Here is a 17,861-nt window from a genome sequence, read left to right as displayed (position 1 = left end):
ATCACACATAAAAATATTTTCTGGACAACTTTACCTGGGACTTCTGGTTTTTGGGGAAGTACACACAGAGCACCAAAAGGCGGCAAACTTTTTCTGAATGCTTTTATGTTTTAAGAAAATAAGAGCATTGTGCTGAAGAATGTTAATTATTGACAAAAAAAACAAACAAACAAACAAACAAAAAAAAACCTTCACTCAAGGAGAGATGTGATTAATAGAATGTTGGACAACAGAGAGAGAGAGATGCTCAGTGTTTCAAAGTGCCTCTTGCTGTTCCAAAGAGCCAAAATTCATTCTGGGGGATGGCACAGCTCACCACCCCTAGGGCTCCAGATCCAAGGGATTCAATGCCCTCTTCTGACCTCTATGGGTACCCACTTACATATGGCATACAATCACACAGATACACACATAAACATTTTCAATCGTTAAAAACATAAAATGTTGGAAGAAAACCCAAGTGGATTTACAACTTATTTTCCTTAATTTCAAGGCTGTGAAGGGCAATAGTCTGTCATCTCTGTCCTCAAGCCACATATGTCAGTGGTGTGAGTTCATGAGGACATTAGATGCCAGTCATTCACAGTATAGTCTAGGTTATCTTCCAAGGAAAAAATGTAAATCTCCCCTAGCTCACAGCAGCGAGCCTGGCTCAGCAAAAGGCACTTCAAATATTAATGACAAGGGAACAGCCACACGTCTTTGTCACAAAGTCTTTACTGGTGTAAGCTGTAATGTATTACACAAAGTAGCTTGCTCACTTGGAAAAGATTGATAAGCATATTTTGTCCTCCTCAAGGTCCCATCATAGCCACCAAAACAGATTTGAGTGGGGCATAAAAGGTATTTACACGCATCGAGCCTTGCATCGTATAGAATGCTCAATTTAAAACTGATTATAAATTTATGTTCAGTCTCCCGTTACATCCTTATGAAGAAACTTTTCTAATTTAAATCAGTGTACTTGTTTCCGGAGACTAGAAATGTTTCTTCTATTAAACTTTCAAAACACAAGTTTGATTTCTTTGAATGTTAGAGCTAATTGAACTTACAAAAAAAATTTAAAAATATAGCACCTTTCTCTTTGTGGGGCGAGGCGGGGAGTCCTATCGGGCACACCTGGCAGGTACGCACTGTGTCCTTCGTCCTTCGAGAGAGCTGTGAAAGGATTTGCTTCTGCAATGGAGGAGCAATCCCAGGGGGCCAAGAGCTGTTTTTCAGCATGCACACGTCACCTCATTCTGACTATAGCAATGAGTTTGGGTCTCAAACAGAAAGCCAAAGTCAAAAGACAATGACGGATGTTTATAAAGGAGTGAAGAAAACAAGACTTACTTTTTCAAAGAATACACTCTCTGGTGGAGACTTCGTTTCTCAGAAATTGTACTGTATTTTCAAATTATTTATATTTGATAAATTTGATCCTTTGGGCAGTTTCTGTTTCTTCAGATGAAAACCTTTCATTTGATTGAAAGTCTTATTCGGACATGTCCCTTATGAGTGGACATTGCACACCTCGCACGACTGATACAAATAAATGACTCTTCCTTTTTCCCTTCGCCCAATTGAGAACAGGACAGGAAATAAGCATTGTGAAAAAGTTAGCAAAGCACACACCTTTCAATGTTGTACTTTTTTAAATTCAAAATGACTATTTAAATTACTGAAAAATAAAAGTTGTTTTAAAATCATGTGTTGTAATGTAGAATGAAAAAAAAAAAAAGAGAAGTTACAGTTTGACTTAGCCTTATCCTGCACTGTATTATGGTAGCAGAATGGAAACAAAGATTGTGTAGCTTGAAGGTTGTTGCTGAATAGTCTATTTCCATATGAAGAGCTGTAATTAGTGTAAGCACGCACCACATAGCAATTCCTCTCACAATTAACCCTAAAAATTACTGGCTCCTCTAGCCTAAGCTTCCTTGCTTTGTGCTACATGAATTTTCGTGGGTTTTAGAGTGCTTTTCGTACTGCTTGATAGCATAAGTAATTCCCTAGGTGTGCTCTGATATATTATAGAGTCACCAGAAAACATTTCTGTTAGAAACTGAAATTCAGGCTAGCCACAAAAGAGCAAAGTACGTTTGTTCATATCGGAAAAGATTTTTGTTGATATTAAGGGAAAATGTTAAGACATAAATTTGTACAAAACTAAACAATTCAAATATATTACTAACCTGTTGATTGGGGAATTATGGATGGCTTATAAACAGCATAAATTTCTTTCTCATAGTTAGTTCTGGAGGCTAGGAAGACGAAAGCCAAGGTGCCATCACAGCCTGTGTTTGGTGAAGGCCTTTGCTCTGATGCATGTTCTGGCTCATGCAGGCACCTTAGTCTGTTCTCATATGGCCAAAGGAGCTACCTTAGATGTCTTTATAAGGACTCTAATCCTACCCTCCTGAGGATTCTATCCTGACTTAATCACTTCCTTGAACATCCCATATCCTAGTACCATCACCCTCCAGATTAGGCTCTTAAAACCAGCATAAAATGAGTTATGAGATATTCCTGAGTGTCTGCTTCGAAGAGTCCAGGTAGAAAACCACCCATTCTTGGCAGAATCTTCTGGTAGAACCCCAAGGGCAGTGAAACTTCCTTTAAAGGAGTGTCTTAAAATCATGGACTCGAGTTCTTTAATGTCACAGGACCATTTTCATTAGTAAGCTATAACTTTATAGAAAAGTATCTGCCTGTTTCCAGGGCAAATTAATGAATACTAGGTTCATTAATTATTAAGTAAAATTATATTGGTTAATTGATTATATTATGGTTTATTAATTAAAATCTCCCTCTGAGACTATAGACATGTCTTGTTTTTCCTTAGGCTTGGTAATACACTTACAGCCAAAAGAGAGAATATGTTCTCAATTGTGTACAATTTGATTCTTTTCTTGTGTGTGTATTTGTGTGTGTGTGTGAGTGTGTGTGTGTATCAAGTGCACATTTTTTTCAAGAGCTACAGCCTTTGGCCAGACCATTTTTAACTCCAGCAACTCTTCTGCCTTAATGTTTCTTCTGCCTCTTATTATCAAAAGTAAATTAGTACCTTTGTTTCATGTATATGTTATATCTTTCCTATGAGGATAATTTTAACGTTTTTATAAACATTTTTATATATTTCTCTTTATTATTTATTAGAAGACAAGGAAATGTCTCAGCAGTTCAGTCACTTGTAATGCCTGGGCGGAGTTCCATTTCTGGAACCCATATAATGGAGGAAGAGACTCAAAGTTGTCCTTGGACCTCCACAAACACACTGTAGTATGCATTCACCAACATAAATGCAAATGTGTGTACAAATAAATAAATAAATAATGAAGTACTTTAAATTTAATTAAGCAGATTGGGCTAGACAAAATGACTCATGGGGTAAAGGAATCTATTGCCAAGTCTGAAGACCTGAGTTTACCCCATGGGGTGGGAGGAGATAACTGACTCCCACAAGTTGTTCTCTTACTTCCAGAGTATTGTAGCAGAAGGGTGGACACACAGACAGACAGACAGACAGACGATAGAAACATGATAGATAGATAGATAGATAGATAGATAGATAGATAGATAAGATAGATGATAGAGATAGATGGAGAGATGACAGAAATAGATGGATAGGTGGTAGATATAAATAATAATAGATAGATAGATAGATAGATAGATAGATAGATAGATAATAGAGACATAGATAGAATGGTAGATTTTAATTAAAAATTTTTTAAATTTTATTTGTTTATTATTGTTTTATGCTGATGGTGGAGGCTGGAGCATGCGCATGCCATCATATATATGTGAAGGTCAGAGGGGATGTTCTGGAGTCGCGCTCCTCCTGCCTTTATGTGGATTGTAGAAATACAGTCCCAGGTCAGTAGACTTGAGCAGTAAGTGTCCTGTCACACCAACCACTGCACCGGCCGCACACACATGTATTTTTAAAGATGTAATTGATTTAATTTGTCTCTAATGTGGTAATCTTTTATTGAAACTAGAATGCTTAGCTTATTTAACTTAAATTATTTGCCTCTAACTGATATACTTGCTTGCTTTCATTTTCCCACCTGGTATATTACGATATAGAAAGAGATGTACCAGGCTCGGTAGCACACGCCTATAATCCCAGCACTCAGGGAGGCAGAGACAGGAAGATCTCTGTGAGTTCAAGGCTACCTGGTCTACAAAGTGAGTCCAGAACAGCCAAGGCTACACAAAGAAACCCTGTCTCAAAAAACAAAAAAAAAAAAAAGAAAGAAAGAAAGAAAGAAAGAAAGAAAGAAAGAAAGAAAGAAAGAAAGAAAGAAAGAAAAAGAAAAAGACTTGATATTTCATTTGAATATAGTCAGTTCCTATTATACTACCTAAGTCAAGAAACAATGCTTCTTGACATTGAAACTTGAAACTTAAACACCCTGATAACAAAACACAGCATTTGCTTCATTAACAAAGGGAGATCTGCATGAGTGAGAAAGGAACAGAAAGAACAGAAAGTCTAAGAAGAATGTCCTTACCGGTAAAGGTGCTCACAGGACAGTGACATCATTCAGTTCTGTTACTAAGAAACCATGGACCTCTATTACACCCCAATTTCTTGTCATCACTGTCAATGCACATTTTTGATCACTTAAGACATTATTATCTAATTTTCTGGTGACTCTTAGTTGAAAACACCCTGACTAATCTAATGGGTGGAGAATTGGATATGGCCACATTAATGTGTATCTCTTTAGCTATTAGTGAGGTTGAACACTGTTTCAATTAGTTGATTACTTTGGAATTTCATTACCTTTCTACTTGTTCTAAAATAAAATTTCTAGTTTCATTCCCTGTTCTTTCCTTGGTTTTTCATTTAGAACTTTTCTCTCTTCCTTCTTTCCTCTAGGCACTCAGAGTCATGCACACACACGCACGAGCACACACACACACACACACACGCACACACACACTTGTGTCTTCTAAATATGTTACTTTTTCTCAGTCATATGTGCTACAAATAGTTCTACCCAATATTTAATTTATCTTTTAGCTTTATTTATGTTCTTTTCTCATTCATTTTTTATTTTAGTTTTCATGTACTCAATTATATTTGTCTTTTCCTTTTATAGATCTGAGTTTCCTGTCTTATTTAGGAACAGTTTCCATACTATAAAGTCATAGAGTCTTTTTTTTTTCTAAATTTGCCTCTGACATTTAAATTGTTCTATATGTCACAATTAGATATTTAATCAAGCTGTAATTTATTTTTGTATATGATGTGACACTGTGATACAACCCTGTTTTCTTCCAGATGGATATATATTTATGCCAGCATCATTTCAAAAATAAGCCATTCTAGAGCTTCCATTTTTGCCAAGTTCCACTTTAGATGGCCACAGACACCCTTCCTGGTACAGTATTCATGAAAATGCTAAATAAAACAGAAATGACTTTCTTCTGTTTTATGATTGAGATGGGGCAAAAAATAAAAAATAAATGAATTGCTCAGCAGCCAGAATTCCAGTGAGAATCTAGCTCATGCTTGGGTACTGCAGGTTCTACCAGTATAGCCTGGAAGTGTTTTCCAGGTCATAGTGGCCAAGTGCATAGCATACAAAGACAGGACATAAAGCATGATCCTGAAACAACGAAAAGCCAGGTCAGAGATGCCTCCGTAAAACAGACAGCTATCTACGACACAGCTTTGAAAACAAAACGAACACAAATACGCAACAGCGGGAGACAATATATACTCTTCTATCTCAACATTTGCTTTCAGTAGAGCAGAAAGAAAAGGAAGAGACAGGGAAGGGGAAAGAGAAGGAAAGGTGGAAGGGGGAGGCAGAGAAGGGGAGGGAAAGGGGAAGAAAATGGAGAGGAGGAAGGGGAAAAAAAGAAGGGGAAGGAAGGAAAGGAAAAGTAGGAAGGAAGGAAAGGAAAAGTAGGCTCAGAACTTACTCTCTATATTTACCCAAAATACGTAATTAAAATATGGAATGGATTTAGGTGGACCGCAGCCCCAGACACCTAGCGAAAATTAATGTCAATCTTCTCTGGGGAAATAAATTTAAACTAGGTTTTCACTGTTTTTCTAGATAAGAATTCCAAAACAGACTCACATTCAAAAGTCACAAACAAGGAATTAAGCCAGGAAGGATGAGTCAGCAGAACCAAAAAGTAGAATTCAGCCCACAGAAGCTATAGACACTGAAATAGTTAAAAGGTCAAAGACGTAAAAGTTTCTGGTTTCTTTGAAGATTCGGTTTTGTCATGTGATGTTTTGCTGCAAGCTGAGCACATGTTTTGGTGGAAGCTGGCTTGTGAGAGGGCACATGATATTTTGCTGTGAGCTCTCTTGCGAGTGAGGGGCATGACTTTCGCCAGCTGAGAGTATCTGTGGGTGGACTCTGAGAAGAGGAGACATATAGAGGCCCACGAACAGTGAGGCTTCACTTGTTGGATCGACATCAATGTGCTGATCATCATGCCTCGACACTTGACTTCAAAGATAGAAACGTTCTAAAGAAGTTCTGGAGCAATCCAACTAATTCTTATGGCTTTCTCTGTCTTGTCCTGCTGATTCCTGTTACTGCTTGGTGTTCACCTTTTCGCCTTTTGGCTGGACTGCTGGTATCCTGACAACTGAGTTTGGTAATCCCCTAGAGATCCAACCCTAATCAGGAGGAAGTAGATAAAGAGGTCTACAGCACTCTTCCATACTAATCTCCTATCAAAGCTGGACAGGAGGTGAAGTGGAAGGGAGGTAAAGAAGAACCTTAAATAAAGTAGATTTGGTAAAAAAAAAAAAATAAAAAAAATAGACAGGAGGAGTTTATAAAGTCTAGTTTATACCAAATAATACTGAAGAAGAATTCCTGGAAAGGAGCTGATTGACTGATTAGACTATCAATGACACAGAGAAGTTTGGAATGTCACAGGTCCAGAGTCTAAAGCCAATTTATCTTGGAGATCTATGCAGTCAGTCTTTGCTCACCTCTGTGTTGGGCCTAGCATCATGTAACTCACAGATAAAGCTAAACTGAACATCCTGATAAACAGATTAAGAAATATCTTTGGATGGTGTTGTCCATCAATCAAAGAGCCCGTAATGCTATTACAAAGTGTCTAAGCCTGACACCTGAGATTTCTACACTGTGCAGTAACCCTCTACTTAATGTTTCCATCACTGCATTTGAAAGGTACCTTGATTTATGACTTTTCTTTGTTCAGTTACAACAAAAATTTCATGAAACTGCTTCTTTGTTGGACAATAAAATTTTGTACAATTTAAATCTATGTTTCTGGACCATGGTCACTCAAATTTGACTCCAGAACAAACTATCTCTTATTCCCTTTTAGATGAGAGCTGTGTTTTTGTGGTAACTTTCATTAAAGAATATAGGGAGGAAATGAGGGGAAAGGACTGTGGAACTCACAGAAGCCACTGTTGGGACAAATATACCCTAGATATAGAGAATTTTTACTTATTATCTGTTCACACCACACAGATGTTCCCCTTAGCACACACTAACATATGCCAATAGATATATTCCTTTTGAAATAGAAACATTCTAGAAGAACTAGGATTACCTCATTTACTTCTGGAAATGAAATATTTTAGCCAAAATATCTTCTCTTCTTACCTCAGGGAAAGCTGAGAATGGACAGCCTCCAAATATCATGACTGTAGGGAGGACTATGCCAAAGGGCACAGGGTCAAAATGAGAAACACACTTTCAGAAAGAGGCAGCTTTTAGAAAAAGCTTTTTCTTTCTGCTCTAAGAATAAACATGAAGCAGAAATTAGACAGAGCTTGGGTTAGAAAGCTTGGGTTTCTCTTGTTTAATTTAATTAGTATAATCTATACCAAAATTTTAAACATATGATTCCACATTTGTTTTGCATGACTAACAAAATTGTTGCTTGTAAAGACATGAACTTAAGTACTAATCAAATAGAAGACTAATCTTTGAAATGGTTCTTACTTTCCAATTTTGAAAAAAAAAAAAGCAACACCTATATTTGCACACATATTGAGCTTGAAAATTATTTATTTCTTCAGTGACATCTCAACAATATGTGCTTTAATAAACTTCAGGGCAAAAAGAAAATTCTCTATTATATTTCTACAAAAATATAAGCTTACTTCTATCAAATAAAACTACTAACTCCTGAAAATTATATCCCTGTGTAAAATTAGACCAGAAGATACATTTTTAAGAGCAAATGATTCAATTTAAATATGATCTAAATTAAATTTCAGTCTCAGTGATATGAATTAATTTGTCTCAAATCTAATCAATTTTAGGCCATTTAAAAGAAAAAAGATGTGTGAAATTATAATAGTAACTAACATTTTGAATAGTTTTTTTATACTAGTGAATTAAAATAATAAATGCCCTTGCTCCATTTACAAATTCTACCCTTTAAATATCAGTTAAAGTAGTGTTTCTTAAACTGTGAATAAGCCTATCCGTGGGGTCCAAGCAGTACTTTTTTTTTTTTTAAGGAAATAGCAACCATTAGAGTACCTTATACATTTTAAATATATGTTTTATAAAATTCTTGTTCTATGTCCATGTGAGGTGAAAAAAAATATACAAAATTAGTTTCTTTCTGTGTCACAATAGAAACCCATATGAAAGCCCCTAAGCTGTTAGAAATTAGTATCAAACATTTAAAAGCATTTTTGCAGAAAGAAGAAAAAGTAAGTACCAGCCGCCATCCAGCTGTGCGTTACCAGGACCACAGCAGTGAGCAAATGGAGTGCAGGAGGCACAAGCTTTATTCAAAGTAGACGTTTTGTCATAAAGAAACAAACCAAGAGGCCATCTACTACAAACAAGATCTAAGAACAAAAAGTGGCCACCTGAAGCAGGCAGAGACTTGCTTCTTCATCAAATCAGCTATTCACAAATGGTCTGTAGGGTGATCAAGGAAAGGCAGGGAGCATGGAGGCAAAGGTCCTCTTAAAATCCTAAAAGGAAGTTCCATATCTACACAACAGCTCCCAGTCAACTCCTGACTGTATCTCTTTCTCTTTCTCTGTCTCTGTCTCTGTCTCTCTCTTTCTCTCAAGACAGGGTTTCTCTGTTTAGCCTTGGCTGTTCCGGACTCACTTTGTAAACCAGGCTGTCCTCAAACTCGAAGAGATCTCCCAGTGTCTGCCTCCCTGAGTGCTGGAATCACAGGCTTGTGCCACCGTGCTGGCTGTCTTTCTATGGTGTTGGCCATGAACCCAAGGCTCACTGTCAAGTACTACAGAAATATTGCAGTGCTTTTCAGAGAGTTTTTCTATATTTCAATATGTACATGGTTACATTTGAAAGTGACAGGTCCATCATAGGCAGACAAGGGTCACCAACCACACTGGTGAATGACGTGAAAATGGTGTAATGGTTGGCATGGTCTGCGGGTGTCCTTACTTTAAAAGTTTTCAGCCTTTCTCCATATAGCTACTTGTCCGTGCTAAAATAGGAATTTTTAGCCCCACCTTGAGAACAACTGCACACAAGGAGACCACATGTCCTGCATGCAGCCCTATTCAGTTTAAGCCCTTTTATAGTATAGCATCACTAAATGATACAAATTCTTAGTTTAAATAAAGAGGTTTGAATTCATTGACATGCACAGCATTTCTTGTAGCCATATTAGTTAACAGCTACAAAAGACATTTCCTCTTCTATGGGTACTGTTTAGAATTCAATTTATACAACCCATCATCATAGGGTAATATTAATAAAGTCATGAAAATGCTCAAAAAATGGATATGTACTTAAAATTTAAAAATTTTAACTCAGTGGCTGGCTCTTTGATCACCTTCCCCTGATGGGGGAGCAGCCTTACCAAGACACAGAGGAAGACAATGTAGCCAGTCCTGATGAGATCTGATAGACTAGGGTCAGAGGGAAGGGGAGGAGGATCTCCCCTATCAGTGGACTGGGGAAGGGGCAGGGAGGAGATGAGGGAGGGAGGGGACAAGGAAGGGGGCTACAGCTGGGATACAAAGTGAATAAATTGTAATTTAAAAATAAAGTAATAAGACTCTAAAAAAATTTCTGTCAATACTGTTAACATAATGAGTGATGGTTAAAAGACTGACAGGGAAGGTGGACACAATTCTGTAAATCCCAGCACTTAAGAAATTAGAGACATGAAGATAGCCATGAATTTGAGAGCAGTCTGAGCTACATAGCACCAAACAAGCTCTGTCTCAAAACAAAACCTTAGACAAATAAAAGAAGTAAAAAGCAAGAAGGACACAGCACTTTTGTTGAGGATAGAAAGAGTCTGTTCTTCCAGAGTCTCCAGTAACCAAAACATTAGAAATTCCCAGTTGTGCAAAAAATACAAGAAAGAGAAACTGAAATAATACAGGCCAGAACATAGAATTTTTTAAATGACTATAGTCACAAATAGTAGAAGAGTCCAAAGAATCTTTCCAAACAAACAAACAAAAACTCTAGAACTAATAAATTATCTTCACAATATTGATATAAGATCAATTAACAAAATTAACTTTTTCACATAGTAGAAATTAACATTTACAAACTGAGATACTAAAAATGTCATTCATGCCAACCAGTGACTGGCCTAATTTGAGTCCCCCACACCACCTCAGCCTCACTACTGGGGACCTATGTCCTACACTGCCTTGATGACCAGAAACAGAAGGCTGAATAGCCCAGAGAAGTTGACTGACCAAATAAATAAATAAAATTATTCTTAATGATATTCTGTTATATTCATAGAATCATGCCTAGTTCAGAAGTCATCATCAGAGAGGCTGCCTCTGGCAGCTGGTAAGAGTGATGCAGACACTCACAGGCAAACATTAAGGACTAAAGAGCCCAGGTTGGAGGTGTCCCTCCCCTCAGAGCTCTGGGAATCCTTCTTGAGACAGGGAGAAAGAATTTTAGGACTAGAGGGGTCAAAGACACAGGGAGATCACAGCCCCAGCCCTGGGGATCAACTAAGCCCAGTTCATGGGGGCTCAGACACTGAAGCTACTATTGAAGAGCCTACATGGGTCTGTGCTAGGTCCTCTGTGTATGTGTTGTTGTCACTGGCGTGGGATTTTGGAGTGGGACTAGGGGTGTCTCTGACTCTTTTACCTGCTCTTGGGACCCTTTTCCACCTAGTGGGCTGCCTTACCCAGCCTTGATGTGAGGTTTGTCCCTGGTCTTATTGTATCTTGTACCGAGTTCTATTGATGTTTCTGGGGGGCCTGATTTTTTCTAGGGGAAGCAGGAGTCAGGGGATGGATCTGGGGGAAAGAGGACGGATGTGGCAGGGGCCACTGAGAGAAATGGAGGGAGAGAAAGCTGTGGTTTGGGATGTACTGTATAAGAGAAGAATAAACAAAAACTGTTAAAAGTGCCATTCACAATCACATTGAGAAGTTTAGTAAACTCAATGAAATATGCCTAAGACATGTTTCCTGACAACTATGAAACATGACTAAGAGTAACAGAACAAAATAAAGGGGAAAATATACTTAGTTTATGGATCAACACTGTTAACATGACTATTCTCTCCAGATTATTCTGTACATTCAACCCAGTTAATCAAAATCTGGATATGTGTTTTGTAGAAATAATCAAACGGATTAAATTTAAATGAAAATGAAAATTATTTATAATACTCAAATCAGTTTCAGAAGGATCCTACATCATAATTTAAATATTTATTTTTTATAAAAACCTGTAATGATCAAGATAGCTCAGTAGTAGCCTAAGGCATGTAACAACTACATTAGCACAGAACATCCATAAATGTACCCATTTAAATAAATATACATATATATACATATACACACATATAGCTATGCCTTATTCTCAACTAAAGTATCTAAATAACTACACAGAAAAGCTAAAGCTTTTTTTATTTAAAAAGATTATTTGTTTTTATTTTATGTATAGAGATGTTTTGCTTGCATCTGTATACCAAGTACATACAACTGACAACAGAAGCCAAAAAAGAGAAAAGATGCCATTGATCTGAGTTACAGAGAAGGTGATAGGCTGATATGTGGATTGTGGGAACTAAACTGGTATCTTTAGAAAGAGCAACCAGTGCTCTTGATCTGTGAACCATCTCTCCAGCCCAAAGGCCAGAGCTTTTAACAACCTATGCTGAAGGTTGAAACAACTTCTTATCACATGGAAAAAATAAAATCAACTTATATTTTTACCCCACCATTACATGCTGCGCCATTTTGCACAAATTGAAACTGAATATAACCATCAATGTAAAATCTAAGATGAGCCAGGCAGTGGTGGTACACGTCTTTAGTTCCAACAGGTAGGAGGTAGAGGCAGGCAGATCTCTGGGTTCAAGGCCAGCCCAGTCTGTAGAGCTAGTTCCAGGGCAGCCAGGGCTACACAGAGAAATCTTTCTTGAAAAACAAAAACAAACAAACAAACCTAAGTGTTAAAGATATACTAGCAAGAAATAAGACAGCTTAATTTAAAAAAAAGCTTAAGAGAATTAAGAAAATCAATTATATAATTCAACATTATTTAACATAAGTTTTTAAGTGTTTAGAATTTTTGATCAACATAAGTGAGTTTTTCAGTACAGACACTGTACAACTGCACTTACATAAGTTCAATATCACATCTACTACTCCAATAGTCATCTAAAAACTCTCAAGAGTCCCACTGCCATGCCTATTTCATTGTTTCAGAAACACTACTGTAAGTGTTACTTTACATGATTTAACCTGGTAAGTTAGAGTTGGCTCATTTTACGTCCTGAAGCCACCTGCAATGATGATTTAGATAGTACTTCCTCCCTCTATCTTATACATAGCCTTCCTGGACATGGTGATGATCTGAATTGTCACAGACATTTCCTTCCCTAGTTTTCCTGAGAACCAGAGCATCCTAAAGTAAGGCTTTATTTTTACTGTCAGTGACGAGAGACAAAAGGTGCAGGGGATGAAGAGGGAAGCCCATTGACGGTAGCAGTGGCTTGTTATAAGGCCAGGTTCTGCCAGTCAGCATCAGTACAGGACAGGGCTCTAACATTTCCTCCAGGACAAGATGCCGCTATGCAGCTGGGCAACCAAAGGGTCTTGGTTGGGTAGACTGTAGATTCATCCCTGCTTAAAATGTACCCTGCTAGTACCCTCAGTCAACCGAGCTTTCATTTTTTAAGAAATCAGTGCTAGTGAGGCATGATTTTAGCACGATAAAGCACACACGCTTTAAAAGTACAGTTTGATGAAGCATGAGGCATGTACGACTGTGTAAACACCATGGCATTTCCATCATTCATATGCTCTCTTTGTTCCTTCTCTTCTACTAGGGTAGGCCGATGATCTATCTCTATCACTGTAGATTTAAAAAAATAATAATAATTCTTTGATTTAAAAAAAATTCACAAAAATTTACATTTTACTTTAGGTCCATGAATTATGTCAGGAAATCATAACTCAGGAGGTCAAATTTCCCCAAGATCATGATACTATTGTCAATGTTTTGACAGTGATGTGTCATCTAAAAATTAAAAAAAAAATCAGCCGCAGCTAGACTCTAGAGAATTTCACCAGCCAAAAACAAGAAGAACTGTAAAACACACATTTTTATCTCAGGAAACATCAGATGGTTTGTTTTCTGCCATGCTTGTCGTCTTCCAAGAGGGAAATGCAGTTAGGAAGGAGTGTGGCTGCTAACCCCTTACCTGTGGGAAGATGCAGTGTGATGTTGTTGCAGAAGTCTGTGAAACAGCATTCGGTTTTGGTCACATTGTTGGAACTGTGGCAGAAGACCTGAGCATTCAGTTCCGGGAGGGACACGCAGGATTTGATCACCTGTTCTTTCCCATTGGTCAGCATGACAGAGGCCCAGCATGCTCCTTCAGTTTGGCAGGTAAAGTTTGAAGAATCACACAAAAGACACACACACTTCAATCCTGGAGAGAGTAAGGCAGGAAGCTTTAGAATGCAGATGATGGATGAGTTACATTGTGATACTTGAGAATAGAAATTCAGTCTTAATGAAATTTGAAGACAGGTTGTAAAATGATAAAGACCCTCTTGATCCTGTGCTTCATCAAACAGGCTACTCAATGAATTATCCTTTGCATAGCTACTATAATTTATACAATTGTTTCTATAGTTACTGTGTTTTCCTGCTCCATGCTCTAAATCCTTCTTAAGCTCAATCAGTTTACTCCTAAACTGATAGCTCCTACCAAACGCTAGGAAACAGTATCTCAGCAACAGGAGGAGCTGGCTGGCCCAGCATCCAGAACAATGACGTGAGGTGAGGACAACTGCAACCCAACAAGCCAGCATGATCTGTTCATTTACACTTCTCCAGACTTTTAAATGGATGTTTTGGACTCAGTATGAATTATACAGATGTATAGGTCTAAAGCTAGTGGTGATGGTTATATTCTCTACACCTTAAGGTTGTTATTGCTGTTGTAGTCACCTTTAAGGCATTGACGAACCATTTCACTTGCCCCTTCCACTAAGGAATGTATCTAGGAATGAAAACCATTTTAATGGACACTTTAACCCTCAGACAATTGTTTAATGTGCACCTCTGTGGCACAGAAGAAAACACATTGAGAATAGAGTTTAATATAATGATGACAACTTTCAAAATGTTGACATTGTTAAGTTAATCTGTTTATTAAGATGTCATTTTAACATTGTCCTTACCGCACGCACACTCTCACAAACAAATGTTCAGACTGTTTGATATTTGTCTTGATATGAAATGGTACCAGTATAGAGTCTAGAGGTTATAATTTATTCAGATTTTCATTTCAATATATCATTTCTAAATACTGTGATTGTAAGTATTTCTATCATGACTTTAATGAATGTTTTGTTAAATCATAACTTCTCCATCCAATTATCTTAATATCCAAAGTTTTGCCATATACTCACTAGTAATAAAATTAGTCTTTGAATTTCTAATTACTAAAGCTAGACCAATTTTAAACTAATAAAATCTTCAACTTGTAAATGAGTAATCATGAATAACTACTCTTTTTATCAATAGTAATGAGCTGTGGTAGAATTGCATAGTCTAGTTTGGCTGAGATTCCAGAGAGCCAGGTGTACAAAACCTGGTGATTAAGAAACGTGCTAAGGGGGCTGGAGAGACGGTGCATCCACTAAAGGCTGAGGCTCACAACCAAAGAGACTGGAAAACGTGTTAAGGTGGAGCACATCTTTAATCTCAGCACTCAGGAGGCAGAGGCAGATGGGAGGTCCAGGCCAGCAGGGCTACAACAGTGGGACCCTGTCAAGAACAACAACAACAAAAGCGCATGAAGTCAGTTCACAGCCTTTATCCCCCTTGTCTCTGACTGTCGAGTCACAGCATTTCCCAAGCTGGCAAATGTCTTCATCACCTGATTGTACAAGCTTTCCCCGTCAAGGACATTTTTTGGTCCCCCTGGGCCTCATCCGAAAGGTGATATCTACAATGACAGCATGCCTCCTCATCCTGTCGCTGTGGAGAGTAAATTGATCGTGTCAATCCTTCGCACCCATTTCTGGCACAGAGGGAATATGACACGCGCATTTCTAACCACTTCTGCTAGCACTCAAGAGAGTAAAACTAGTTCTCTTACAGAAGCCATCAACAGACCTCCATACTCCCCGCAAGAAAAGCTGCACAGAGCAGTCTTCTAAGCAGCTTCTTAAAAGGCCTGAGAAGTGTGTCTCTCTCTGCTCTAAGCAGCTTCTTAAAAGGCCTGAGAAGTGTGTCTCTCTCTGCTCTGCCAGTGGGACTGAGGATCCTCATGTTTCTCAAGGCCTAGGCTGGGTTTTCATTCCACTCGTTTTTAGCGACTAGCAATAAAATATATCTCTAATGTAACAGAAAAAAAATAATGCTGAAGAAATAACGACTCAGGTCTGATTTGTTTGCAGAAGCTTCCGGGCATTTCTTAAGTTTCATCACAGCAAGTACAAACAAGAAAGGAGGGTCTCAGCCCTGGCCTTGTTCCTCACTTGCTGGCTGACTGTGGAAAGCCACAGCGTCCTCTGCAAAAGAACCAAAGTGAGGACACTAGGTCCAGAAATCTTGACATCCCCTGTGGAGCACTATCTGCATTTTGCAGATATAATGACTCAACATCTGATACTATGAAGCCTAAAAAATACTAGCCACTCTATGTCTGATCTATATGTAAGGAGCTGGGAGTGAGTAGATTCGCCCTTTGACATACTATCTCAAACCCTTGTCACTATGGTCATCAGAATCTTAACTTTTCTGGACTTGGGAGCTGCCTCAGCAGTTAAGAGTCCTTGGTTCTCTTGCACAGGACCTGGATTTGCTTCTCACTGCCCAAATGATTGCTCATAATTATCTCCAGCTCCAAGGTACGCACTGCCCTTCCTAGCCTTCCCAGGCACTGCATGCACCTGATGCCCAGACATACATGCAAGAAAAAGAACCATATATATGAAGTAAAAAATAAATAAATTTTTTTTTAAAAAAAATCTTTTTTGTTGTTGTTTTTTTTTTGTTTGTTTTTGTTTCCAGGAAGTCAAGGTAACCAACTAAGGGAGATAGGGACCCACTGAGTAAAAACAGCCATCAAGAAGGCAACATTTAAGCTGATTTCATGTGTATTTATCATGGTGTACAATTCCCAGGGCTTGTTGTCAGTGTTTGCATTTTGCAGCTAGGAAATGAGGTGCGAAAAAAATCAAGTAATTGACTGAATATAACAACCTCTTGACTACACACATAATCTTGTTTCTAGCCCACCAAAGCTACCATAGTGTTAAGAACTGTTCTGTTCACCCCACTAGTTTCTAGAAGCTAAATAAAATATAATGTCAACATAACAGAAATAAGTTAGTCATTATTATTGATATCTGAAATTTTGATCTGTACTACTTCAATGAAATTTAAGACACGGTGGATATTTTTAGGCAAATCCTATCTGCAAGTTTACTGACAGGACAGGTGGTCAAATAAAAATCATTACCATGGGCCTTGCAGCTAGAACAAATATCTAAATTATTTTTTTCTAAATTGCTTATCTAATTCTGCACTCTGAGGACCTCCCACTCACATCCCTTATATCTCTTTTCAAGTGAATCTTTATAAAAAATAATTACATACTATTTTCTTACCACAGAGTGATCTGCATTTTCCACTAATTTTTTAACAAGCTATTGGATTTCTTTCAGTTTAAAGTAAAAGGTACAAGCCAGGATAATATAGACCTTAGTGAAGGCATAGAAAACCACACCTCACTTTTAAACCTTGCATAATAGAAAGCACTGACAAACTTGAGGATTGTTAATGGTAACAGGTTCAAACATCTGTTCAATGTCCTCACTTACTCCGAGTCAGTTGGCAGACTACTGCACCGGCAGGTACAGCAAACTAAGTGAGACCTACGATGTGAAAGAAACGTGTGCCATATTCTGTCTCTCATCTCCCACTTCCCACCAGTCTACTGCGTAGTTGCATTTGTATAATTAGAGGATCTTTAAATCATCCATCCTCAACACAGAACCTTAAGCTGCCAATTAAAATGGAGGTTGCCGTTATTGATTTGATTTATGCTTTTTAGTTTCGCTTTTTAAAACCTGATGCTAATAGAGTCAGCTCTAGAATCTTCCATAGCAGGATAAAGCTGGTTGCTAGCGGATAGCAGTCCCTTCTTGTGGCTGTTTGTCCTCCACTTTCCCTTACGATGTACTTAGTCATATGGTATAAGACAGCAAATGAGGTTGAAGAAAGAGGCAATTACCCATAATAAGGAGGTCTATTAGATCTTTCTCCAACACGAAGACTGCACTTTTCTCGTGTCTCTTCCCACCCCTTTAATTATCTCCCTTTTTCGCCCTCTTTGCCAATTAGTCTGTAAAAGCCAAGACATCTGTTACCCAAAAGACATCTGTTACCCAC

General features: G+C 38.0%; 1 protein-coding gene across 1 annotated transcript in view; it reads right to left on the bottom strand.

Annotated features, from left to right (window-relative positions):
* The window catches only part of Acvr1c (activin A receptor type 1C), an 82,538-nt gene that overhangs the window by 30,013 nt on the left and 34,664 nt on the right, over positions 1–17,861 (bottom strand). The window contains exon 2 of the mRNA XM_055600486.1: positions 13,651–13,881. Within this exon, the coding sequence (XP_055456461.1) occupies positions 13,651–13,881 (231 nt within the window). The remainder of the gene's footprint in view (positions 1–13,650; positions 13,882–17,861) is intronic.

Source organism: Psammomys obesus, unplaced genomic scaffold (assembly GCF_907164565.1).
Source record: "Psammomys obesus unplaced genomic scaffold, mPsaObe1.curated_primary_1811, whole genome shotgun sequence".
NCBI classification, from domain to species: domain Eukaryota; kingdom Metazoa; phylum Chordata; class Mammalia; order Rodentia; family Muridae; genus Psammomys; species Psammomys obesus.
The sequence above is the reverse complement of the archived record's forward strand: the minus strand, read 5'-3'. Positions and strand labels throughout refer to the sequence as shown.